Below are 26,669 nucleotides of genomic sequence, written 5' to 3'. Positions count from 1 at the left end.
GCAGCATCAAAGGGCTCAAGTGTGGCAACAATTGGAGGTTGGCCCAGGACCAGGCAGTGTTTTGTTCTGTTGTGCATAGGGTTGCTATGAGTTGGTACCAACATTGGTAAAATACAATATTTGCCGTTTTGTGATTGACTAATTTCACTCAGCATAATATCCTCTAAGTTTATCCATGTTGTAAGGTGTTTAGCAGAGTCATTGTTATTCTTTAACTTTACGGAATATTCCATTTTGTGTACGTGCCACAGTTTCTTTAACCATACTTCCATCTACTTTTGCTGCTTTCTGCATCATTCAATGCTTTGCTCACAGAAGCTTTCAAGTCGAGGCTTGAATATTTTTGTCAGTTCTTTCAGCTTGAGTAATGCTGAGCATGTTCTTCCCTTTTGGTTTTCTAACTCCAGATCCTTGCACACTTCATTATAATACTTTACTTTGTCTTCTCGAGCTCCCACTGTACTTTTTCCTACCTTTCATCAGTAAGCCAAGGTTTCAAGATAATTTTTGAAGATAAGTTGCATCTTTATAGAAGATCTGTGTGCATCAGAAGAACTCTATTAAGAAAGTTTAAAAAGAGACTTCTTTAGGAGTGACATGAGTATTTCACATATAAATATTATGGCAAGAGAACTGTGGTAAAATTAGTTTAAGGCAAGATGAAATTGTCTTTAATCTCGTGACCCACGGGTTTTGTTTCTGTTCTTTCTTTTAGGATTTATGGTTGGTAAAGACTATGAAGCTGAAGGAATTGCCAAGGATGGTGCCAAAATGGTGGCTGCTGTAGCCTGTGCCAATGTGCCTAAGATAACTGTCATCATTGGAGGATCATATGGGGCTGGAAACTATGGGATGTGTGGCAGAGCATACAGGTAAGAGGTTGTCATGATTTTATCTGAAACGTATTTCAAATACAAGTTGTAAATGCCACTGCCAGTTAGCTAATTCCAACTTCTAGCTATCCTACATAGCGTTTCTGATGCTGTAAATCTTTACAAGAGCAGAAAGCCTCACATTTCTCCTGCAGAGATGCTGGTAGGTTTGAATTGCCTACCTTGTGATTAGCAGGGCAGTGCTAATCCTACAGTGCTACCAGGGATCCTTAAAATTAGCTTCTTTAAAATGTATTTAAAGTGCAGGAATGAATTCATAATCCACAATTGATTATACCATAATCTGTGTCATCAGGAAGAGTGAAATTAAATTTAATACTCAAGATACCACTTGGAAGAAATCTATAATGAGACCTAGGAGGTATTTGGTTTGTTGTACTGTAATGGCTTGTGTGTTGCTGTGATGCTGGGAGCTATGCTGCTGGTAATTAAATGCCAGCAGGGCCATCCGTGGTAGACAGGTTTCACTAGAACTTCCAAACTAAAACAGACTAGGGAGAGAGGCTGGTGATAACCTTTCGAAAATCAGCCAGTGCAAACCTTGGATCCTAGAACACTGGTCAACTTGCTTGTTTTAAACCCGTCATCAGGAGGGTCTGGTTGCTAAAAGAGGACATTATGCTTGGTGAAGTAGAGGGCCCACAAGAGTGAGGGAGCTGCCACGCTGGACTTCCACATGCCACACTAGTGATTGTGAGGTGACTGCAGGCCAGGGGACTGCCTCATTCTGTTGGACAGGAGGTCACCGTGACTCACAGTCAGCCTGATGGCAGCTGTCTGTCTATTTAAGAATGAAACCATTAGATGTCAAAATTTCTTGCTGTGAGAGAGGTTTATAGCCTTAAATGTATATATTGTAAAAAAAGAAAGGCTGAGAATCATGAGTCAAGTTGGGAAAAAGATCAGCATATTAAACACAAGGAAAATAAGAAGGCCATAATAAAGAACAAACATAAAATAGAAGAAACAAATAAAATCAAAAGTTGGCTTGTTTGAAAGCCTAATAAAATTGAGAATCCATGGTAAAAGTGAAAAATCAAGAAGGGACAACTAATATCTGGAATGGGAAACAATATATGACTGCAGATTTTAAGAGGATTTTATAAATAACTTTATATATAACTACAGTTTACTAAAACAAATACAAGAAAAAAATTACAAATGTGTGAATAATCATATAAATATTAAAGAAATTATATCTGTAATGAAAAAATCTTCCCATAATGATGATTCTAGGTCAACATAGCTTCAATTCTGCCAAACATTTATGAAAGAATTATTACCAGTCTTCTGGAACATAGATTGTTATTGTTAAGCGCCTTCGAGTCAGTTCTGACTTCACAGTGACCCTATACAGGGTTTCTGAGGAGCAGCTGGTGAATTTGAACCTTTTTTCTGCCACTGGCCATTTGGAAATTTATAGCATTACTTAATATGATTTATGTTGCTATGAAAAAAGCTTCTAGATTTATTGAATTTTTGAATCCTGCCTGCGGTTGCCTTGTCATGGCCAGATCAACCGAATGATTTCACAGGCTTATATGGTCCGCAGGACAGAAATTTGCTACCCCTGTTCTAGGATGAAGAAAAAGAGAGCATATTTCCCAATTTGTTATCTAAAGCTAGCAAAATCATGTTTCAAACTTCTTTTTTTCCTCAACTTTTTGAGCAACTGCATTCATAAGCAAAGGTCCAGTTCATCAAATTATAGCAATTTACACTTGCTCGCAATATCAAATTTCTTTATCTTCATCTGGTCAAGTTCTGATCAGCTAGTCATCAAAGCTAATTCAAATGGGTACTTCAGTCTTTTCTCCATTTATCAAGATGTTATTTAATTGTCCAATGAAGATTTTTGCTTTCTTTACACTGAGGTGCAGTCCACATACTGAAGGCGGTGGACTTCTTCAATAAGTATTTTAAGGCCTCTTTGCTTTCAGCAAACAGGGTTGTATCATCTGCATATCACAGGTTCCTAACAAGTCTTCCTCCAATCCTGATGCCACGTTCTTCTTCATATAATCCAGTTTCTTGGATTATTTGCTCAGCGTACAGATTGATTAAATATGGTGAAAGAATACAACCCTGGCACATACCTTTCCTGATTTTAAACCATTTAGTGTTCCCTTAAGGAACTCTGGTAGTGTAGTGGTTATGAGTCGGGCTGCTAGTCTTAAGGTCAGCAGTTCGAAACTTCGAGTGGTTCTTTGAGACTTTCTGCTCCCATTTATTTTTTATTTACGGTTTTTATTGTGGATTGAGTGAAAGTTTACAGGGCACATCATCTGTTTCACATTCAACCATTCATATAACTTGTTTCATTACATTGATTATAATCCCCTCCATATACCATCAGTTAAAAGTATTTCTCTCTATCCACTTTAGCTTTTTAAAAAAATACACAAACAAAAAAACCCACTCAGGCATATATAATAATTTACATCTCCAAAGGGCACATTTTGCAAGTCTGCTCCTGGCCACCAGTTCTTAGAACTTCTCTTCTTAGTTGATGAACCTAGAGTCCTCAGCCACTCCTCCTCTCCATGCTTCCATCTCTGCCTCCATCTCTGGCGCTGCTGTTTCTATGGATAAGGTCCCGCATTCTGCTTGTGCGTTCCTCTCTTGATGGTCCTAGGATCCTCTGTTTCTGGACTGTAAGATTAACCACTCCCCTTTTTTTGTTACAAAACTTTTACCTTTACAATTGTGACAGTTGCGATTAGTCATGATAACAGTTATTTACTATTTAATCTTACAAATCTTATCCCCATCTCCTTTCACCAGACCCATCTAGACAAGATGACAGCTATTCAATGGGGACTCTTTCGTTCCCCCGATACTCTTAAACTAAGCTCCCTCTTGAAACCTTGTAAGCCAGTCACTTCCGTGTCTTTATTGCCCCCTCATTTTAGATAGCCAGTGTCTAAGTTCAATATTGCAAGTTGAGGTTTGAATTTTTTCTTTCGTTTTCTAACTCCAAGTCTTTGCACTTTTCATTGTAATATTTGACTTTGTCTTCTTGATCTGCTCTCTGAAATTTTCTGCTCAGCTCTTTGACTTTGTCATTTCTTCCATTTGCTTTAGCATCTCTACACTAGAGAACAAGTTTCAGGGTGAGGACTAAGGTGCACCTGACCAAATTCATGGTATTTTCAGTAACCTCATATGCATGCGAAAACTGGACAATGAATAAGAAAGACCATAGAAGAATTGATGCTTTTGAGTTATGGTATTGGAGGAGAATATTGAAAGTGCCATGGGCTGCCAAAAGAACCAACAAATCTGTGTTGGAAGAAGTGCAGCCAGAGTGCTCCTTGGAGGCCAGGATGGCCAAACTTCATCATTCATTCTTCGGACATAGTGTCAGGAGGTTCAGTCACTGGAGAAGGTTATCATGTTTGGTAAGGTAGAGGGTCAGAGAAAAAAGAGGAAGATCCCCAGAAAGATGGATTGGCAAAGTGGCAGCATCAGTGGGCTCAAGCATGGCAACAATAGTGAGGTTGGCCCGGAATTGGGCAGTGTTTCATTCTGCTGTGCATAAGGTCACTAAGAGTCGGTACCAACTCGATGGCACCTGACAACAACAACAACAAAAACAATTTAAATGAAATCCATTGTTTTTTTGGTCTATTATATTGGCGAAGGTGGACAATCTCAGACCCATTGTTGGAGGTGTGGGGAGTAGGCACACTTTTACACTGTTAGTGGTTGTATGTAGTAATACAACTTTAGAGAACAGTTTGGCATTTTCTGTTGTGGGAACATGCTGTAAATGTCCAGAGAGGTAAGTACAAACAAGTTTATTGTTGCATTATTATAAAAGCAAAACTTAGGAAGACTTATAGATAGGGAAATAGTTAAATACATATTGGTTAGCCATATAATGCAACACCATGCCATCGCCAAGAAGAATGAAGTGGATTTTTGTGTACTGACCATGAATTTCAATTAAATTGCCATTGAAAAAATTTTAAGGTGGACTGCTGGTGGTCTGATCTTGTATTCATTTTTTCGTTGTTGTTCTATTGAAGATAAGTAATAATAGTGTTATACTAGTACATTTCTAGAAAGAAAAGGAAGATCTATATATCGTTAGAAAGGTTTGATCAATCAAATGAATTATAGGGATTTGAAGAAACTGCCACTCTTTTACGTATCTCTGGCACTTGTGTTTGTTACATTGTATCATCAAGTCTCTAAAAGTATGTCTCAGTTGGGACCATTGACAGGAGTGGTTCTCAACTGTCACTATATAGCAGAATCACTTAAATCAGGGCTTTGTTCAGGTTCTATCCTGGAGATTGGTTTGGGAGAGTTTCCAGACACTTTTTTTTTTTTTTTTTTTTTTAAAAAAGCTTCCCAAATGATTATAATATGTGACTAGAACAGTATCCAGACAATCAGCAAACTGTGTGGTACACTGAATTAATTTGATCCTCCCCTTTTCTTTTTCCTTAGTCCAAGATTTCTTTACATGTGGCCAAATGCTCGTATCTCAGTGATGGGAGGAGAGCAGGCAGCAAATGTGTTAGCAACAATAGCAAAGGACCAAAAAGCCCGGGAAGGGAAACAGGTAAATGGCACTGCTTGTCTACCTCTGGGTTTGGCTTTCACCAGTGAACAGGAGATGCAAGGAACAGAAAGCCCAGAATCCCTCTGTGTTTGTAAGTAGGGAGGTGGTTCCACCAAGAACTCTGCTTAATTTTAATTTGGGCAAATGCTGACCTGGAAGTTGTTTAAGCAGTTTTGATTTTTTTACACATTTTCTTCATTTCTTCTTTTAAAGCCATTTCATTTGGGTACCTTCTTTGTGATAATTTAGCAGCTTTTTTAGAATTTCCAAAGAACTGCTTCAAAAATTGCCTGTGAATGCTTGAGGCATAAAAGAGGTTTGGGTTTTAGTCATTCGCGGTTAGCAAGATTGAAATACATTTTGAATTATTACTTTGATTTTATGACCTAAATCAGTAGAACTTTGTGTTTAATTTTACTGTTAGGTTACTGTTAAGGATACCTTGAGTGGGAGGGCTCCAGTTATCTAATGAGGAATGAATAATACTATTCTACCATGAAGGTGTAAATGAGGAAATGGAAAGGGCAGTTGCAGACTTAATGAAAGGGAAATCAGCAAGTAATTGCTTTAAAAACGGATTCTTTTGTTTGTTTCTATGTCAGATTCTTCTGAAATTTTACATTAAATTTTTTTTAAATTGCAAATTGATTGAAAGTTTACAGGGCAGATTATCAGTTTTACAGTCAATAAATCATATTTTGTTTCATTGTAAAGATTACAAACCCTTCCATGTGCCACTAGTCACTACTACCCCCCCCCCTTTTTTTTTTAAATGTTTTATTGTGAATTATGTGATAATTTACATGGGAGAACATTAGTTTTACATTCATCCTATTGTATATTGTTTCGTTGCTATAGTTACAATCCCCTCCATGAATCATCAACCAACAAAAGGGAATACACTACAAGCCTGCCCCCTAGTCGTCAGCACACAGCCCCTCTCCCTCTCTGTGTCTAAAGTCCCCAGCTGCTCGATCTTTCCATGTCATCGTCTCTGCCTCCATCTCAGGCAGGTTCCTGCTCTCTGCTCTTTTCCCTTTATGGTCCCAGGGACCTTCGCTACTAGACTGCAAAGATAATCACTCCTCTCCTTGCTACAAAACGTCTACCTTTACATTTCCAACCCTTACAATCAGTCCTTATAACAATTATTCACTATTGTATTACAAGAGACTTATCTGCATTTCATTTCACACACACCCCCCCTTTTTTTTGATGTACACATGTAAAACAGAAAATATATATTCATTTAAATGTCTAAAGGGTACACTTGGAAAGCCAGCGTCCTGCCTCCAGGCACACAGTCTTCTAATTCCATGAGCCTAGAGTCCTCAGCTGCTCTGTCTCTTTAGGCCGTCACCTCTGCCTCTGCCACCGTCTCTGCTGTTGCCACTTTTCTGGTTAGGATCCCACACACTCCACTCATGCTTTGCCCTCTTGGTGGTCCTAGGGTCCTCTGTTCCTGAAATGAAAGATCAACAACTCTCTCCTTTTAGTTATACATCTTCTACATTGACAGTTGTGTCAGTCACAATTAGTTCTGATAACAGTTACTCACAATGGAATTGTAAAATCCTACACCACTCTCCCCCATTTCCTTTCACCAGAACCATCTGGAAAAGAGGAAAACTATTCAGCGGGGAGTCTACCTTACCCCCTCATTCTTGAAACAAAGTACACTCATGAAAGCTTGTAAGCCAGCCACTTTGTGTCTTTATAGCCTACCTTTTTTGATAATCAATGTCTAAGGTGCCCTTTACATTAATTTTTATTAGAACTTTTAACTATTCTGTGTCAATTTAAAATGATTTCCTGAAATTTTACTGTTGCTTCAGCATTGTTGTTGTTAAGTGCTGTTGAGTTGGTTCTGACTCATAGAGACCCTGTGTAGGGTTTCCAAGGAGCGGCTGATAGGTTTGAACTGACATTTCAATTAGCAGTGTAGGCATTTCCCATAAGTGGCCTGAGATAGTCTCACATAATGATTCACTACTTACTTGACCCAGAAAACCCCACAAAATCACGCAAATGAAGAAGTTCAAATCTCTGGGTCCATTTTAAGAGAGCCTGTGACACTGGCTAGGCCATCAAGGACATGCATATTTGAAAAGCCACCAAGTATCTGAAAGAGGTCACTTTGCATAGTCAATGTGTACCATTCCAATGCTGCAACAGTGGCATTGGTATGTGTGCCCAGGTCAAACACGGGTTGGACACAGGGTTGGTGGCCCAAAAGGAGTACTGAATTTTTGCTGCACATGCTTAAAAATGTAGAGAGCAATGCTGAACTTAGGGTTTAGATGGGGATTCTCTGGTCATTGAACACATACATCTAGGTCAACAAAGCCCCCATGATGTGCCACTGAACTTAGAGAGAGCTCATGCTTGGGTCAACCCCTACATGAACTCCCCACCACTGCCACAATGAGATGATGCTCACTGAAAAGGAACAAATTGTTCCTAAACCAGAAGATGAGGTTGCACAGAAGAAAGAGGTATCCCAGAAGAGAAGAAACAGAATAAACAAAAATTTATGGCTTGGGATTAAACTAAGCTTAAAATACAAATGAAAGTGAAAAAAAAAAAAAAAAAAGAGCAGTGTAGTACTTATGTTAGAGCGTCCGCCAAGATTCCGTAGCACGGGAGAGAATAGAGGCAGTTCTGTCTCTCAGGTTGTCAGGCCGATGGTGCATACAGCATCTGGTCTAGCACCTAGCTTTCTAGTTTGGGGGAATATAAAGCCTCCCTGACTGCATCAACCCAGGCCTCACGTAAAATAGCAGGAACTCTGCTGACATGAATTGAGGTGGCAGATTCACTTTAGTGCCAATTAGTATCAAGGCAAAGGGAAAGCTCTGTGGGGGTGCGTGGGGAGGAGCAGAATATGAAATGAAATCCTACCTGATATTTCAAAGAGGTGTCTTAGACTCTATACAATCTAGCATGGCAATCGCTTATTATATAGTTGCTTTTTGATTAATTTGACAGACATATTTCTGAATTCATCCATTTCCATGTCCATAAGGAAAGTACAGTGCATTAGTGGTCCTTTCTCCAGTTTCTCAGCCTAACAGCCAAACCTTGTTTTATTGTGTTTTGCTTTAATGCACTTAGCAAATTCTGTGTTTTTTTGTTTTTGTTTTTAAACAAATGAAGGCTTGTGCAATCCTGTGTCCTGTCTAGCAAGTCTGTCAGCACCATTTTCCACCAGCATGTGTTCACTTCATGTCTTGCATTTTGGTAATTCTCACAATTTTACAATGTAGCTGCACACTTCATAGGCTACACTACAGTGTAGACATAAGTTTGATGTATTCTCAAAAACCCCAAAATTCATGTGACTTGTTTTAATGAAATATTCACTTTAATGCGGTGTTCTGGAACCAAACCCGTAATATCTCCAAGGTGGTGGTGGTGATGTGCCGTAGAGTTGGTTCTGACTCATAGCGACCCTGCATAGGATTTCTGAGGCTGTAAATCTTTATGGGAGCAGAAAGCCTCGTCTTTCTCCCATGGAACTGCTGGTAATTTCGAGCTGCTGACTGTGAGGTTAGGAGCCCGACTTGTAAACACTACACTACCAGAGCTCCTTATCTCCTAGGTATGTTTGTAAAATGATATTGAAGTATTTATAGAAAAGGGTGATTTATTTGAAATAAGTCCTTCATTTTTGGTGTGGGAGTCTTAAGCTGGAAATATTTTTCAAGATTTTGAAATAAAGTCCTTTGAAGATTTTTTTGCCTGAATTCATTATCACTTGTTCCTGGTAGTATTTGATGGGCAAGGCATTAAAGTTTTAATTAAGGAAAAATATCTTCTGGCTATCTCAGAACTAACTGAAGAAGTTATTCAATATGCAGTTGATGTTTACTCCTTAAACTTGAAAACATTTTGCTTTTTATATTTTAGCAACCTTTTTAAAGAGGCTGTTGAATATCAAGTAGCCCCTTTGTTATACTGTATAACTCCTATTCACTACTGCACCCAATTGTAATACAGCAAGGAGTTCTGGTGTGCTGCTGGAGAATGAGCACAAGGTTGGCAGTTCAAACCCACCATCTGCTCCTCAGAAATCCTATGTGGTATCACTGTGAGTCTGAACCGACTCATCAGCACTTAACAACCACGACAGGATACAGCAATACCTTTATTATTGACTTTAATATTACATTGCCTTAGACTGTGTCTCTGATAAGGGAGAGATAATGGCATTGTGGGATAAAGCATTGGACTGCAAGGTTGGTGTGAACCACAAGGTCGGCGGTTCAAGCTCACCGGCTGCTCCTTGGAAACCCTATACAGGGTTGCTATGAGTCTGAACTGACTCGATAGCACTTACTAACAACAACTTGTTACTCATGTCTCAGGTGAGGTAATTATTCATGTTAAAGTATCTTTTGTATTCCATACGTGATTGTGCATATGTGAGTTAAACATTATTATTCACAAAATCCATTGCTACTTGTTTGGAAGGGGTGGGGGTGGGGCGTCATCTAAATAGGATTCATTGTTTCACTGACGCCCCCTTACTTCTGATCCCTTTTTTCCCAGCTCTCCAGTGCTGATGAAGCAGCTTTAAAAGAACCCATCATTAAGAGGTTTGAAGAGGAAGGAAACCCTTACTATTCCAGTGCAAGGTAGGAGCAGTGGATCAGTCTCTGCTGGGCGCATCTTGGTAGGGCAGCAACTTTATATGAATACTCTGGGGTTTTGTGCTGCTCCCTCTTTATAATGGGAGTGCCTGTTGCTGAAGCATTGTCCCTCTTCCTGGGCTTCCCTGGGCTGTGGATCCACCACTAGCCCCTTCTCACTCCCCACCATGGGCACTGAGGCTGAGCTGTCTAGGGATTGGACTGGAGGGTACTACAGCCACAGGTGGGCCATCTTCAGACTCTGGCTTCTGGGCCATGCTAGGAGCTGGGCAATGATGTTCTAATGCCACTGTGCCACTTAAAGGAGTTAGTTATGCTATATTTTTTTACTTAAAAATGTGGATTTCTGCCGTCCCCTTCTCTTTGATTCTTTTGTTTTTACCCCATTTGAAGCCTAAGATTGGTAGAGCATTTATTGATGCTTGTTAACAAGTGTGCTGGCCCGTTCAGGAGGTGATTAGTCACGGCCAGCGTCCATCTGTCAGTGTCAAGTAATTACCTCACACTCACTGCTGGCTCTGTTTGTTTCTTATGCCACTTAATGAGGTAATAAATTATCACGCCTGTCTCAGCTAGAGACTGGCTTTCAGACCTTTTTTTTAATCAACAACTTTTAATGTTCTGTATTCTGAAGAATAATCTGAGCTTCATGTCTTTTTTTTCTCCCTTGGGCAGATGGAAAAAAGAAAACAACTGTTTGTGTCTTTTAAAATTAGGTTATGCTGTGATTTATGACTGTTACTTGTGAAGGCAGACTGATGAGGAGGGAGAAAAGAAAATGAAAAGCCAGGATCATTTCAGTCATTTGAATGCATCCTTCCTTCGGATCAGTAAATTGTAACCACTGGGGTACAAAGACTGTACCTAATGCTTCAGGGTTCATATTATAATACCATTTGGGGGTTTTAAAAAAAAGTTAAAAAAAAAAAAAGTCTATTTGTCCCTGTGCTAAACATATGTGTCTTTACAAGCAAATTTGCACACTTACTTTTATTGAGGTGGGTCATTTCATTTAATTTAAAAACAAAATATTCTTAGAGTCTTTGATTTGAGAATAATTTGCCATTATTCAAACAGACTTACACAATAGCCAATGGAAAGAAAGGAGAACAAACAAACCATATAGGAGAATTAAGATAAACTATAAAATGCATACTGCAGGTTCACCTACAGTTTCTTTTCACATAGGATTTCGACTAAAATATGAAACTTTGAAGAGTGGCCTGTTTTGTGTGAGCCGTTCATTTGTTAGTCCTTGCTAAAATGCCGTCTCTTGAAAACAACTGAGTCCTTTATTGTTTTCATATGATCATCTTTTTTTTTTTTGAATGGATTACATTCAAGACAGGAGAGTGAATGACTGAGATGGTCTTACCTTTGGATATAAATATGAAAAGACAGTAAGTTTTCCCATTAATGGGCAGATGCTTAACCTTCCTATGGAACAGGTGGTGACATGAAGACAGCAACATTCTCTCCAAGATGAAAGGGTTTCTAAGCCAGTGTAAGGCACCTTCTTTGGGTCCATAAATCTCAGTTTAGCAAAACTCTGATCTGGTTGGGCTTGGACCTAGGTAAGATCTGTCTTTTCAGAGCACTTTATCCTCATCTGCTACTATAACCTGCTTAGTTTTTCTTAATCCTTATATATTACATATGTGACGTGCCCATTTTGTCCGGCTCAGTGCATTTTTTTTTCTGATTTTATATATTGTGAATTATGTGATAGTTTACATGGGAGAACATTAGTTTTACATTCATTCTATTGTATATCATCTCATTGTCATGGTTACAATCCCCTCCATGCAATCCTTCACCCGTATCCCCCAGGTCTTCAGCACACAGTCACTCTCCCTCTCTGGATCTAAAGTCTCCAGCTGCTCCATCGCTCTGCGTCATCATCTCTGGCTCCATTTCAGGCATCACTGTTTCTCTGGGTAGGGTCCCCCTCTCCGCTCTTCTCCCTTGATGGTCCTAGGGACCTCCGCTCCTAGACTGAAAAGTTAATCACTCCCCTCCTTGCTATAAAACGTCTACCTTTACATTTCCAACCCTCACAATCAGTCCTGATAACAATTATTCACTATTGTATCACAAGAGACCCGTCTGTATTTCATTTCATCAGCCCCGCCTAGTCAGATTGAATACTACTCATTGGAGATTCTACCTTCCTCCAGGCCCTCTGGATCTAGGTTCCCTCTTGAAAGCTTATAAGCCAATCACTTCTTGCCTTTGTAGCCCCCCGCCCCCCCATTTTGGGTAGCCAGTGTCCAAGTTGCCTATCCCTGTCTACTCTGTGTGTGGAGGGGGTGGGAATGATTCTTGCTGTAAGGACTTGTTCCCTCTTTTGAGCTACTGCTTCCATAGGTGTAGGTCAAGTTCATCAAATTGTATGAGAATACTTTTTTAAAAATTTTTCCTCTTCTTTTTACTTCTGGTTGAGTTCTGATCATCCAGTCACTGAAGCCAGGATAAGTGGGTATTATCTGCAAGTGTGGGTGTTCTTATACATATGCCCTCTCTTCTTATCAGCTGGACACTTCACTTTCCACTCTAGTCCTCTGTGGCTATGTCACTGACTCTGGACCCAAGAGTCCCCAGGTCTTGCCACACTGCTGGCCAACCAGGTCTTTACCTGGGTTCACAGAAGTGTATTGAACGTTGTAGGGCTTAGCTCACCACTTCATTGCTATTTTTCCCTCGCTTCCCCATATCGGTGTCGAGCGTGGTCACCAATCACAGTGTGTATTCCCATTGAGTCTTAGTCTTGGAAGGGGGTTTGCACTGAGGGGATCCGACCACTTGCCTTGATGTTTCCTGGGCAAGCAAGTTGCTTGTTCTTGTAGTAACAGTCGGTCTGCCTGTGTTTTATATTTTACCTGTAGGTCTTTCTTTCAAGAAGTGTCTTCTGTTCTTCTAGCCACTCCAGGTTGGTCTGCTTGTCCTTTCAAGTGGGAATTTCCCATCTCTGGAGATCTGGATGTGGTTCAGGCTTCCACCTATAGTCTTATGTATTGCAGAGGCTCTGCAGGAAGCCTCCTTCACTGGGCACGTTGTAGCCCCATTTTAGGTATTCCAATCAGTTATAGGCAGAAGACCGACTTACAAGCTTTCTGTGGTGATGCTTTTCGCTATTCCTTTCTCTCCCCCTCTGGTGTCTATTTTATAATATAATGCAAGGAAAACCAAGATTCAAAAGATAGCCAAGCATCTTAATATTAATCCCCTCTTTTGCACATTCCAACCATGGCTCAATCTCAGTGCATTTTTGTAATCACATTTTAATTAGGTGTTTGATTAGAACCTCTTACCTGGAGCCATCTTTTTAATGGACCTCATTAACCAGCCCTTTCTTACTGGGCTTGCTGTCTCACTGCTGTAGGCTATAGAAGGGGCTAGAAACAATTGATGTGGGTTACAAATTACAAGGGTAACTTTCTTTTATTGTCTGTTAATACTTCAGAGTCTGTCTTATGAATGTTTGATGAGCAAAGATTTGATTCGTGCTTTGTTTGTCTGCCTTAATAATTGATGCTCTGTTCAGAGTCTGAAGGCAGTTGATTTAAAGAGAGGAATACTGCTACCTATTAATAATCTGTAAAAAACATGTTTCTCATTTATTTTCTGTATGGATTTAAAATTGTCAATGAAAAGCAAACTTAACGTTTCCACTTACAGTGGTTTTAAAGTTGTTACTTGTTTTTCCTGTTGTAGCAAAAATTTGAAGAACTATATTTGAGGGCTTGCTCAATAATTTTCATAGTTTCTTAAGAATTTGGAGGGACTCTTGGGGGTATACCCTCTCCAGTGGAGAGGCACAATAAGACAGTTACCTGAGCTTACGGAGTTATTTAGCTTCACTAGAGGCTGCGTTGGTATGTCTGTGTGTACAGGAAAGGGATAGGAAAGTTTTTCCTGAAATAAAAAGTATTTTTAAATTAGGGATTATTTTGAGATTTCTTATAGTAAGTAGTCGCTGTTGGTTAAACGTGTTATTTTTCTCTCCGTCTGTTGTAAGATTGCAGCACACAGATGCTAATATATAGATCCATTTATTTCCCTGAAGAAAACCATTTTTCACATTTCTGGATATGGAGAGCAGCCACTCCTCATTTTCACATGCTTAAGTTCCAAGACTAGGTGTTATGTGAAAACTGACAATATACAAGAATCAGAGCCGTGTCCCATCTTCAGCACTGATAGCTCCCCCAGTCACTTGCTCGCTGCTTGTTGGTCCCCTCCCCTCCCCCGGTGTGTCTTGGGTGGCGGGTGTGTCAGGACCCTGTTTCCTGACCACGATGGAGCCTACAGGACTTGGGGGATGGTGTTCTGGGTTGCAGCACTCTAGGTCTCCATGTGGACTCTTGTGCCTTGCCTCTGTACCTTCCCACTCCGCCAATCCTGGAGACCAGCCTTGCAACGGGTGGCTCCTAGGCCTGCAGGCAGGTGAGGCCCAGCCACCAGAGCCCATTCTTCCTGTGTGCCATCACCCATCCTATGCATGGTGTTTGTGGGCCTGGCCCAGCTCCTCTTATGCCTCAGGTAATGCTGTGGCAGCCTGTGGGACCTTGCTCCCTTTCACAAACCCTGCCCTTCACCTCTTGCCTCGGCTTCTCATGAATGCATAAAACGGCCAAATAGTGGGGCTTGAACTATTGGCAATGTGACATGTCGGTCAATGCGGAGTATGGTCTTTGTAAAGGGTAGTGTGGTGGTGACTTCATAATGAATCCCTTTCTGTTCTTTCATCAGGCTGTGGGATGATGGTATTATTGATCCCGTGGACACCAGAATGGTCTTGGGTCTCAGTATTAGTGCAGCCCTCAACGCACCAATTCAGAAGACGGACTTTGGCACCTTCAGGATGTAATTGAAATAAAGTGTTTTCTGTTGGATTATGTACTAAAAGTTAACACATAAGCCTTAACATTTTAAAACTTTTGAACATGTGGCTATTATAACAAAATTGTTTTCTTAGTATAATTTATTGTACTTTTCTACTTAAAAAAACAACACAGTGACAGTTATTTGATGAACCTACATACTCCTTTAAATTTTTTTTAGAGAAATTTCTCTATTCTAGCTTTAGCACTCATCATGAAGAGAATGAATAGTTTATAGTTATCATTTGTCACCCACAAATAGTATGAAAAGTTCTGTTATTGTAAATTCTGGGTATTGAATTATTAGCCTTGTTATATTTCTATGGAAATGGGTGTTTTTCTGATTATACATGATATTAACACTCATCTTAAAAATGACATCTATTACTTTCCCCTGGAGCCATGGTTCTATTTTCTACCCACACTAGTCAAACTTGCCTCCATCTAGGCTCTAGTTCTCTCTTCACCCTATTCCTTTCTGCCGTCCACAGCCAACAGCCCTCTCCAAGATCCCTGTTGACATCCATGTTGCTGAAACCAGTGACTTTCTGTCCTATCTTGATCAGAGTTCATCCTCGGTAGCCTTCTAACCAGTTGAACACTACGTCATTGCATTGCTCTCCTTAACTTCCGTGACTAAACCCACTAGTTTTTCTGCCATCCTCTTTGTTGTTGTTGTTGTTAAGTGCCGTCGAGTCGGTTCCGACCCATAGCGACCCTGTACAGGGTTTCCGAGGGTGTAAATCTTTACGGGAGTAGAAAGCCTCATCTTTCTCCCGCGGAGCGGCTGGTAGTTTCGAACCGCTGACCTTAAGGTTCGCAGCCCGATTCGTAACCACTACGCTACCAGAGCTCCTTAGTCAGTCTTTATTGGTTTCATTTGTAGTTCTCTCTTCCTTTACTGATTTCTTTTTTCTCCTTTATATTTTTGGTCTGGATTTTTATTAGTAAATACATGAGAATACTTTTATTCTAAAAGATACAAGTGCAGGTATCCCTGACTTACGATGTGTTTGAGTTATGATGAACAGCATTTATGACTGTCCTTTGTCATTAGTACTGTGTGGCAGCATTTAGTCTGCAGCTGTTATCATTCTCGTGCCAACCCTCAAAGAAAAGAAAGATTGGATTTATAAAGATACAGATAATAAAACGCAACAATAATGATAATGTAACAAAACAAGGGTATTTGACTTATATGTCAGAACCAATTTACGATGGGGGTCTTTGTGATGGTGTTAAGTTGGGGGACTACCAGTAATACAGAAATATCTTCTTAAATGCTTGTTGTAGTCTCTCTGGGCCATCTCACCCCCTCTCATGGCTTCAGTTGCCATCGAAATGCCGATGACTGTTCAATGACAGTTCTTAGCTCAGTTCTCTGTGCTTCAGACCTGTATCTCTAATAGGTCTACTAGACATCTACATACACTGTTGTCTTACCAGAACCTCTAACACAGTTGTCAAGACCTGTTGGTTTTGCCACCTAACTATCTCACTTATTTTTATCTCTTAATCACCATAGTACTTAGAGGTCTTTTGCCTGCCTCCAGTCTTCCTTAGTCCAATCTGATCATCATTCTGTAATTAGAATGGCTATTCTGAAGTAGTTGTGCTACGCCTTTATATAAAATCTTTTGGTGGCTTCCTAGAGAAGAAACACTAAAATGCATAGTGCTTCTCATGATTACAAAAAGCAAAAGCAAAACTTATTATGGTGAATGAAAGTCTACAAAACACATTGGTTTTCCATTCAGCAGTTCATATACATTTTGTTTTGTGACATTGATCGCACTCCCCAGAGTGTAGCAGCTCTCTTCCCATTCGTCTCTTGTGTTTCCCATTTCCAGCCATCCTTCTTTCCAATCTCTTACTGCCTTCTGAGCTTTATCCCTGGGTTCCTCTTTTGATCTCGAGCTCTGGTAGCGTAGTGGTTATGAATCGGGCTGCGAGCCACAAGGTCAGCAGTTCGAAACTACCAGCTGTTTCACAGGAGAAAGATGAGGCTTTCTGCTCCCGTAAAGATTTACAGGCTTGGAAACCCTGTACAGGATTGCTATGAGTAGGAACCAACTCCACGGCACATAACAACAACATGGTTGATTGCTGTCAGGGGTGGGTATTGTTCACCTTAGGTTGAGCCAAGGGAGCAGGGAGCAGGGGGTAGGGGTGGAAGGGGATGAGTTCAGTTCCAAGCTTAAAGGATGACTAAGGATCATAGTCTTGAGAGTTCCCTCAGTCTCTATTAGACCAATGAGCCTAGTCTTTTATAATTTTGAGTTTTGTTCCATTCTAGTGTGATCCCTTTAGAGTGGTTGGAAGTAGTAGCCAGGTTCTTGTCTGTGGGTTGAGGAAACTGAAATGTGCGTAATCTATTAGTCCTTTGGATTGTTTGTTTCTGTGCATCTTTGATTTTCTTTTCTCTTCTTTGCTTCAGATAGGGAGCAATCCAATAGTTATACCTTAGACGGCTGCTTGCTAGCCACTAAGACCCCAGTCACTAATCATCACAGTAGGATGTAGAACGTTGCCTTTGTGAGCTGTGTTATGCCAATTGATGTAGGTGTCTCCTCGGGACTGTTGGCCTGAATCTCTAGCCCTCCATAAACTTGGTTGACATCTCTTTACTTAGTTTCATATGGACTGTCTTTTCATGCTTGGCTCTCCAGCCCTTCTAGTTCCTTGATCTGTCATGTACTTCCCACCTTAGGGTTTACAAGGCTCCCTGTACCTGACTCGTTCATTTCTGTCCTTTCTCTACTCTCCCGTCTGCTTACACAAGTGTACTTTACCCAATGCATTTCCCCAGTTGAACCACCTTCCTCAAGGATGTCTCTGTGACTTCTCTGCCCTAGGTTAGGTGTCCTATTATATGTTCTTACAAAGCATCACCCATTTCCTGGCACAAACTCATCATGTTATTGTAAAGATTTCTGTATTATCACTGCTCTCCTAGAATGTAAGCTCGAGGGCAAAGACCTTCTTGCTCACCTTGGATTTCAATGCCTAGCATTTTGTAGGTGCTCAAATATTTGTTGAGTAAATTTTAAAAATATATATTGTGATTGATATACTTAGACCCTGTAGTTTTAAAAAATAAGATAGTTGATTCTATAACCTAACAAACATCAAATGCTTTCCTAATAATAAAATTTTATTTCAGACATTTGTGTGTGGTACTTAGTCTAGACATCATTTGTGATTGATACATTCTGACCCAGGAAGTCAGTTTAATTTCATTTTGTGTGTGTGTGTGGGAGTATAATGATCAGTGATGACAGTTAAGAGGTAGGTTGCATTTTCAGAAGAAATACATGGAGTATTTAAAAATAGTATATTAAATATTTTCAATTAAAAATTTCATCCATATCAGAAAATAAAATGATTTTCTTTATCAAGAATAGATGAAATTCAGAGATAATATTCTATAGACTACTTTGGTGTGTCTTGATGACTTGGGTTCTTAAAAAGCTCATGAGGAGCCATCTAAGGTACAACTATTGACCTCTCCCTGTCTGGAGGAAAGAAGAGTGATGACCATTGAAAACACATGGGAATAATTAGTCCAGTATACTAATGGACCATGGGAACATCAGTCTCTATGGCTTTGGTACCAAAAGAACTAGATGGTGCCTGGCCACCACTACCAACTGCTTTGAAAGGGATCACAATAGACGATCCTAGATAGAGTGGGAGAAAATGTGGAACAAAACTCAAAATCATTAAAAAGACTGGGCTTACTGGTTGAAGAGAGGCTGTTAGAGCCCTTAGTCACCCTTCAGGTCTGGAACTGAACTCAGCCCTGTGGTGCAATTTTCAACCAAACAGTAGATCTATGGGGAATCAATAACATTAGTGAGGTGTACACACCTTACAATAATCAACCATTTGAGATCAAAAGGGCAGCGTTTACCCAAGGACAAGTTTGGAAGGGCTAGGAAAGAAGGAGGAATGGAAACAACAGGTACAGGAAGTGGGGTAAGTGATGTTACATGGAGGGGATTGCAGTCATTGAAATGAAACACTGTATGATTCGTTAAATATAAAACTAATGGTCTGCTCTGTAAACCTTCATCCAATTCACAGTTGTAAAGTGTCATCGAGTAGCAACCTTGTATAGGACTTCCAAGGTGCAACTGTTGGATTTGAACCACCAGCCTTATGGTAAGCAGTTCAGTGCTTATCCTATAGTGTCACACCAGTAATTCACAATGTTGTTAAGTGCCATTGAATTGGTTCTGACTCATAAAGACTCTGTGCAGGGTTTCTGAGGAGCAGCTGGTGAGTTTGAACTGCTGATTTTGCAGTTCAAACCAACCTTTCAGTCCAGTGCTGATCCTACAGCACCACACCAGGTAATATGCCTATTGTTAAGTGTTGTTGAGTTAGTTCTGACTCATAGCGACCCTGTATAGGGTTTCCAAGGAGCGGCCAGTGAGTTTGAACTGTCGACCTTGCTGTTCAAACCGATGTTGCATTTCAGTGCATTAACCCGCAGCGCTACACCAGGACTCTGATTATCTCCATTGTTAAGTGCTGTCGAATAGGTTCGCACGCATAGCGACCCTGTATAGGGTTTGCAAGGAGCAGCCGGTGAGTTTGAACCATTGATCTTGCAAATGACTTTGTAGTCCAGCACATTAACTCAGAGCGCACACCAGGACTCCATATCCTTCTATAAATGCTTATATATTCTTTCTTTGCTTTTCAACTTAAGAAATTATCTATTCTCAACTATGATCAATAAAACTCTTTTTTCACTCATTTACAAAACCAGCTCCATCTCCTCCTCCTTCTTCCCCAGTACAATTATGTTACCACAGTTCATCACCTTTCATCTATAGTTTTGAAATTCCAAGAACTATGAAATTAGAACAAATGCTTTTTGTTAAGTTTGGTGCCCAGATGTATTTGGTGGCGAGTCCAATCTCTAAATGATCTCACATGTGGTTAATTGTGATGCAGTGTCGACTGCAAGTACCTTTGGGGAGTAAGTCACTGCACCACTTGGCCCTGTGGCAGTAATCATCAACACAAAGTGCAATTTTGTCTGACAGATTCTTCCTAGTACCCTGGGGCACATAGAGAAAGAAAATGGCAAGTTAACGTCTTTAAATTCTCAACTCCAGTTGTAGAGAACCTGAGAGCTCTGGCAGCCCTAAAATCATCTCTTATTCTTCTACAGTCATAGAACCAATCTTGTCAAAAAATCAGATGCAAAATATAATCGAACTCATGGCATTGACGGAGAAGGAATGGAACCTTAAGACTTGGCATGGTTTCCAAAGAAGCTGGGAACCTTAAATTCCCAAGTTTATAACACCTTGTTAGAAGACCTTAGAACAATCATACCCTTTTAAGTTGCATTTTTAAAGGATCTTTAATGTCCTTAAATAGCATGGTGGCACTGTAGCATAAGCACTGGATTGCGAACCACTTGGTTGGTGGTTTGAACCCACCAATCGTTCCATGACAGAAAGATGAGGCTGTCTGCTCTGGAAAAGATCCACAACCTCAGAAACCCTGCACTATGAGCTGGAACTGACTTGACAGCACTTAACAACAACAAAGCGTCCTTAAAAGTTTCCTGGGTGTTGTAAATAATTTGCTTCCATCTACTAACCTAGAGGGAGTCCTGGTGTGGTGCTTTGGATAAGCGCTGAACTGCTAATTGTCAGGTCGGCAGTTCAAATCCACCAGCCATGCCTTGGAAACCCTATACAAGATCACTATTAGTTGGTACAGACTTGACAGCACTTAACAACAACTAACTAACCAGTTCAACTGCATCCAGCAGTGCAGCAGGAAACTGGTGAGCTACTTCCATAAAGATGACAGCCAAGAAAATCCGATGGAGTTGTTCTACTCTCACATGTGGGATTGCCATGAGTAGAAATAGACTCGACAGTCATGGGTTTTTGTTTGTGGTTTATTTTTTCTTAGTGTCCTCAAGACCTACTCCAGTCTCCCTTATTGCCACTAGATCCATAGTTAGGGAGACAAGTACGAAGTCTGACCTGGGAGGAAAGAGCTGTGCCCTGCTCTGCATAAAAGATAGTGAAGCAGAATGTCTGCTTGATTTCTGTCACTTGTTGCAGGAAACTCTTCAGTTTTTCTCCTTTTTAATCTTTTTAATCACCATCTTTATGGCTACCACTGATGGAGCTCTTCCTGCAAGCTAGTGGCATTCTAATCATTATTTAACTCAGTAGCAATTCTACAAGCTCAATACTAATATCTAGGTGAGGGAATCAAGGCTCAATTGAATACTTGAGTAATAAGTGGCAGAAAAAGGGTTTAAACCTAAAACTTAAAACTTCCTGTTTCAAAAGTCTTTAACAGTTATATTAGTAGCTCTCATTCACCAAACAGGATCTTACATATAGCAGGATGTACCCATTAGGATTGTAGATTGCAAACAATGGAAGTCAAAATTGGTCGGAGGCTATTGGTTTATGCCTAGAATTGACAAGAGCATGGTGTACCAACCTTGAAAGATAGGAGGAACTAAGAAGCATTAGTGAGCTGTCAGGAATGGCAGTCAAGGTCCTGCTCTGGGAACATCCTGCCAGGATGCTGCTGCCATTGCGCTCCTGCACAGTCACTTCCGAGTGAACACTGAACTGCTCTCCTTGTCACATTTGTCTAGACTCAGGGCTTCACGTGGGAACATCTAGCTGGCTAACCTTCAGTTATTGACCAGAAGCCATTAGTCACAGGGAACAAGTACCTGGCCTTTATGGTTTCTGTTGAAGTTGTATCCTTGTCTCCTACCAACATTTGTATGATGGATTTCCCAAGCACATGAAAGGGGTTTAGATGTCAGATTACCAGAAAGATAATGGGCACTCCAAGTACCTTTATGTCAATGCTTGTGAAATGTCCATCATCAAATGACTGCATAAATAAATCTATCAGATCAGAGGAAGACTCATTAACAACGTGCAGCATTCAAATGACATCCCCACTTGTTGAAAGTGAAAAGGACTTGAATCACTTACTGATTAAGGTAAAAGGCTACAGTCTTCAGTATGGATTACATCTCAACATAAAGAAAATAAAAGTCCTCACAACTGGACCAAAAAGCAACATGATGATGTTGTTGTTAGGTGCTGTTGGGTAGCTTCCAACTCATAGCGACTCCATGCACAACAGAAGGAACCACTGCATGGCCCTGGGCCATCCTTACAATCACTATTAACTCTTGAGCCCATTGCTGCTGCCACTGTGCCAATCCATCTCATTGGGGGTCTTTTCTTCATTGACCCTCCACTTTACCAAGCATGATGTCCTTCTCCAGGGACTGGTTCCTCTTGATAATATGTCTGAAGTCTGAGAGATGACGTCTCCTTATCCTAGCTTCTATGGAGCATTTTGGCTATATTTCTTGAAAAACAAGAGTTTGTTCTTCTGGAAGTCCATGCTACCTTCAATATTCTTCTTCAACACCATAGCTCAAATGCATCAATTCTTTGATAGTCTTCCATATGCATTGTCTAACTTTCACATGCATATAATGCTGTTGAAAATACCATAGCTTGGGATAAGTCCCACCTTAGTCATCAAACTGACATCTCTGCACTTCATCACTTTAAAGAGGTCTTTTATAGCATATTTGCCTAATATAATACGTCATTTGATTTATTGACTGCTGATTCCATGAGTGTTGATTGTGGATCTAAGCAAAATGAAGTATTTGACAACTTCTATCTTTTCTCCGTTTTTCATAATGTTATTTATTTGGTCCAGTGGTAAGGATTTTTGGTTTCTTTACATTGAGGTGCAACCCATGCCAAAGGCTGTGTGGTCTTTGATCTTCATCAATAAGTATTTCAAGTCTTCTTTGCTTTCACAAACAAGGTTGTATCATCTGCATATCACAGGTTGTTCATGAGTCTTCCTCCAATCCTGATACCATGTTCTTCTTCATACAATCCAACTTCTCAGATTATTTGTTCAGCATACAGATTGAGTAAGTATGGTGAAAATATACAATCCTGAAACACATCGTTCCTGATTTCAAAGCTTACAGCATCCCCTTGTTCTGTTTGAATGACTGCCTCATGGCCTATGAACAGGTTCTTCTTAGGCACAATTAAGTGTTCTGGAACACCCAGTCTTATCAATGTTATTCATAATTTGCCATGATCCACACAGTTAAAAGCCTTTGCATAGTCCATAACACTTGGCAGGCCACAGTCACTTTATTTGTATAGTAAATTGTCCAATCTTTTTGTAAGATTGTGGCCCAGCAAATCATCTTGTCATAATTAAAAACTCAGGGTCAGAAAGGCCACATGTAAAGAGAAACCTGTTGCGCTGCAATTCGATATTTGTTGTTGTTATTAAAGATATCAGTGACTGTCCGTTTCTAAAGCAAACATGTTGAATTGTTCATTTCTATTGATGATATAGATGTCTCTGTATTTTCAATCAAACATTACCAATATGGTCGTACATGAGTGAACTTGAAAGCACGAGCTACAGAACAGAAATTTGTCCAATTATTCCACTGTGTTGTGGTTAAGTGCCGTTGAGTCGGTTCTGACTCATGGTGACTCTGTGGAGGATTTCTGAGGAGCAGCTGGTGGGTTTGAACTGCAGACTAACATTGGTTAGTTCAGTGCTTGTCCTAGAATGCCACAGTAGGACACACAGGAGCACTATAACCACTTGATAAATGTGAGCTGTTAACAATATCCAGATCATTTCTTTTAACTCTTTCCATACAATTAACACTGGACTGCGAACAAGCACAGGTCGACGGTTCAAGCCCACTAGTCTCTCTGCGGAAAAAAGAGAAGACTTTCTGTTCCCGCTAAGACTTAAAGCCTCAGAAACCCGACACAGAGTCGCTATGAGTTGGAACAGACTCCACTGAACAGCATCAACAGCACCAGCAGTTATATGAGTGCAAGTCCTTGGGGATGACTATTTGGATTGTTTTCTATATTTTTTGTTAAGAACAATGTTGCAGTCCTCCTCCCTGTGCATGACTCTATGCACACGAGGGAGAGAACAATAGCTGGGATGGGATTTGAACCCAGATCTGCACTTATGTAATGCTTCTCCAGTTACAGAGTCATATGTAGAAGCAAACTTATTACATTTGGAGGTGGGCGATTAACCACGAGTAATGGAAAAATTCTCCAGAGTTGCACATTGTCCCTAAGAGATAGCAGTCACTAAAGGGTCTTTGACAGAGGAAACATTAAAAGTCTCTGTAGATGAATCCACACTGATCATTTAAGTAAATGTGATGCACGTCAAGGCAAACAGAAACAAACAAACAAAAAAGCCAGGGTGTTGTTAATATGAACAGTTTTTATTGCTCCAAGAATTAGGATTTATTAGAAAAAATTTAAAAATGTATTTATTCAATTATAGGTATTTACTGCAGATTAGAAAGAGTATTGATTTATGGGAGTAAGAAGGGTTGAAACTATTTCTTTTTCAACCTGAGTATTTCTTTTTCAGGGTACAGTAAATCTTAGGGCTGAGCCGAGAATTTATTGAGTTGTCTGAATATCAAAGAGCTCAAAGAATTATTGAGCAGTGTGACTAGTTTAGATAATTGGTGGAGTATTTGAAAGTGTCAAATTAATGAAGCACTGGAGAGAAGGAGGAAGGAAGGGTCAGGATGGGAGAAAGGACAAGAAGATTTGACTGACAGGGCGTGGTGGTGGGGTTGGGGCAGTAGCAGAGAGTCCAGGTTTGACAGACATAAGTGACTCAAATACCTAGGATTGAGGATGGTCTGTTCTCTTTCAAAGCAGTTCCAGGACAGACACTACAATCTGTCTCGTGCAGTCGTTACTCAGCCTCATCATCTTCACAAAGGCATTTAGAAATCCAGATTTAGCCCTCTTTTTCCCACTTCAGGCTTCTGAAAACCCAGAAAGCCACCACAAAGGCAGATGTGGAAGCATACACCTTGCCCTCGAGGCTCCGAGGATAGAGAACAAAATGGAGGCTGTGAGCCTTTTACTTTGCCCTTAATCCACAGTTCTGGGCTTCCCTTCTCTTTTCGCGCCCTTGTCCTTCCTAAAAAAAGCACCAGATGCCACTGAGTCAATTAGGACTCATGACACCACCACGTGTCAGTGTAGAACTGTGCTCCCTAGAATTTGTAGTGGCTGGTTTGGGGGAGGTAGATTGCCAAACCTTCTTCCAAAGCACCTTGGGTGGGCTCCAAACTCCAACCTTTTGGTTAGCAGACAAGAGAGTTAACATTGCACCACCCAGGGACTCCCTGGCCTTTATAATACTCCCCATTATGCACTAGACTACACGGTCAGTTTGAACCACAAGGTCAGTTGTTCAAATTCACCAGCTGCTCCTCAGAAACCCTAAACAGGGTTACTATGAGTTGGAACTGACTCAAAGGCACTTACCATCAATTATTCTACCCAGTGCACCAACACATCTGGTGAAGTGGCTTCCGGGGCCAACTTGTCTGCTTTTGGAGCCGCTATTTCTTCATCTGAGAATGGGTGTAAACACTCACTCCAGACTTGCTGTGTAAAGCAATTCTATGGAAGAAAGGCCTGGTGATCTGCTCCTGGAAAGGTTACAGCTTAGGAAACCCTATGGGGCTGTTGGACTTTGTCACATGGCGTCACTAGGTGTTGTAACTGTGTGATGGTGGACACATTATATAGTCCACCTGAATATCCTGTTGTGTTCTTAAATGCTGTCAAGTCAGGTCCAACTCATGATGACCCGGTATAGGTTTCCAAGGCTGTAAATCTTTACAAGAGCAGAAAGCCCCATCTTTCTCCTGCAGGTAGGCTTGAACCACCGACCTTATGATTAGCAGTCGCATGCTTGTCCTCCAAAGCCACCATGAAGTTTCCTGGATATCCTACTTCTCATCAATAAACTTTGCAGGTTGCTATATGTTACACACATGTATTTACATACACCCATATACTTACATACACACATGTGTACATGGACACAACAAACTATTTAGAGATATGTCCCCAAAAGTCATCTGCATGTGGATTTTAGCTGGTCACCCACTGAGTGCTGAAACATCCAGGGGTGACATCAGAAACCTTGGCCATTATTTATAAATGGTGACACTGACAAATCACCAAGTGTAAGCATTTTTATGTCTTTATTGACTTAGACTTCATGGGATTTGGTGTCTTGATTTGGAGATTTTCAAGCTATGGTTTCATGGGACATTCCAGTTAATTGATCTAACATGCTTTTGTTCTACTTCCCAGTTCATTGCATAGTGCCTGGGGTCTTAAAAACTTGCAAGCAGCCATCCAAGGCATGGTCTCTATTCACGTGGAACAACAGAGGAAGAAGAAGCGTCAGGAATAAGATGAAGAAATGGAATGTGTGGCTATTTGTCTCCACAAACAACTGTCTCCGTTGCCATGAGACCAGAAGGACAAAGTCCCTGGCTACCATTACTGATCATTATGATCAAACATTCTATACAAGAATCCTAATCAAAAGGGGGAAAATGCAGAACAGAATTTCAAATTCTTATGGAATCCAAACTTCCTGGATTCTTGGAGGCTGGATGAATTCCTGAAATGATTTTCATGTTGTTGTTGTTGTTAGGTGCCATTGAGTCTGTTCCAACTCCGCAACCGAGGAGAGGTTGTTGTTGTTGTTATGTGCCGTGGAATCGGTTCTGACTCATATC

General features: G+C 40.5%; 1 protein-coding gene across 1 annotated transcript in view; it reads left to right on the top strand.

Moving 5' to 3' along the window:
• MCCC2 (methylcrotonoyl-CoA carboxylase 2 (beta)) overlaps nt 1-15,290 on the top strand; it is a 123,666-nt gene extending 108,376 nt beyond the window's left edge. Inside the window, exons 14-17 of the mRNA XM_006870957.1 lie at nt 716-872; nt 5,352-5,466; nt 10,018-10,103; nt 14,871-15,290. Coding sequence (XP_006871019.1) covers nt 716-872; nt 5,352-5,466; nt 10,018-10,103; nt 14,871-14,988 — 476 coding nt within the window. The 3' untranslated portion in view covers nt 14,989-15,290. The remainder of the gene's footprint in view (nt 1-715; nt 873-5,351; nt 5,467-10,017; nt 10,104-14,870) is intronic.
• Nucleotides 15,291-26,669: the final 11,379 nt, after the last annotated feature.

This window comes from Chrysochloris asiatica, unplaced genomic scaffold, assembly GCF_000296735.1.
Source record: "Chrysochloris asiatica unplaced genomic scaffold, ChrAsi1.0 scaffold00157, whole genome shotgun sequence".
Taxonomy (NCBI): Eukaryota; Metazoa; Chordata; class Mammalia; order Afrosoricida; family Chrysochloridae; genus Chrysochloris; species Chrysochloris asiatica.
This window is presented reverse-complemented; position numbering and strand designations above follow the sequence as displayed.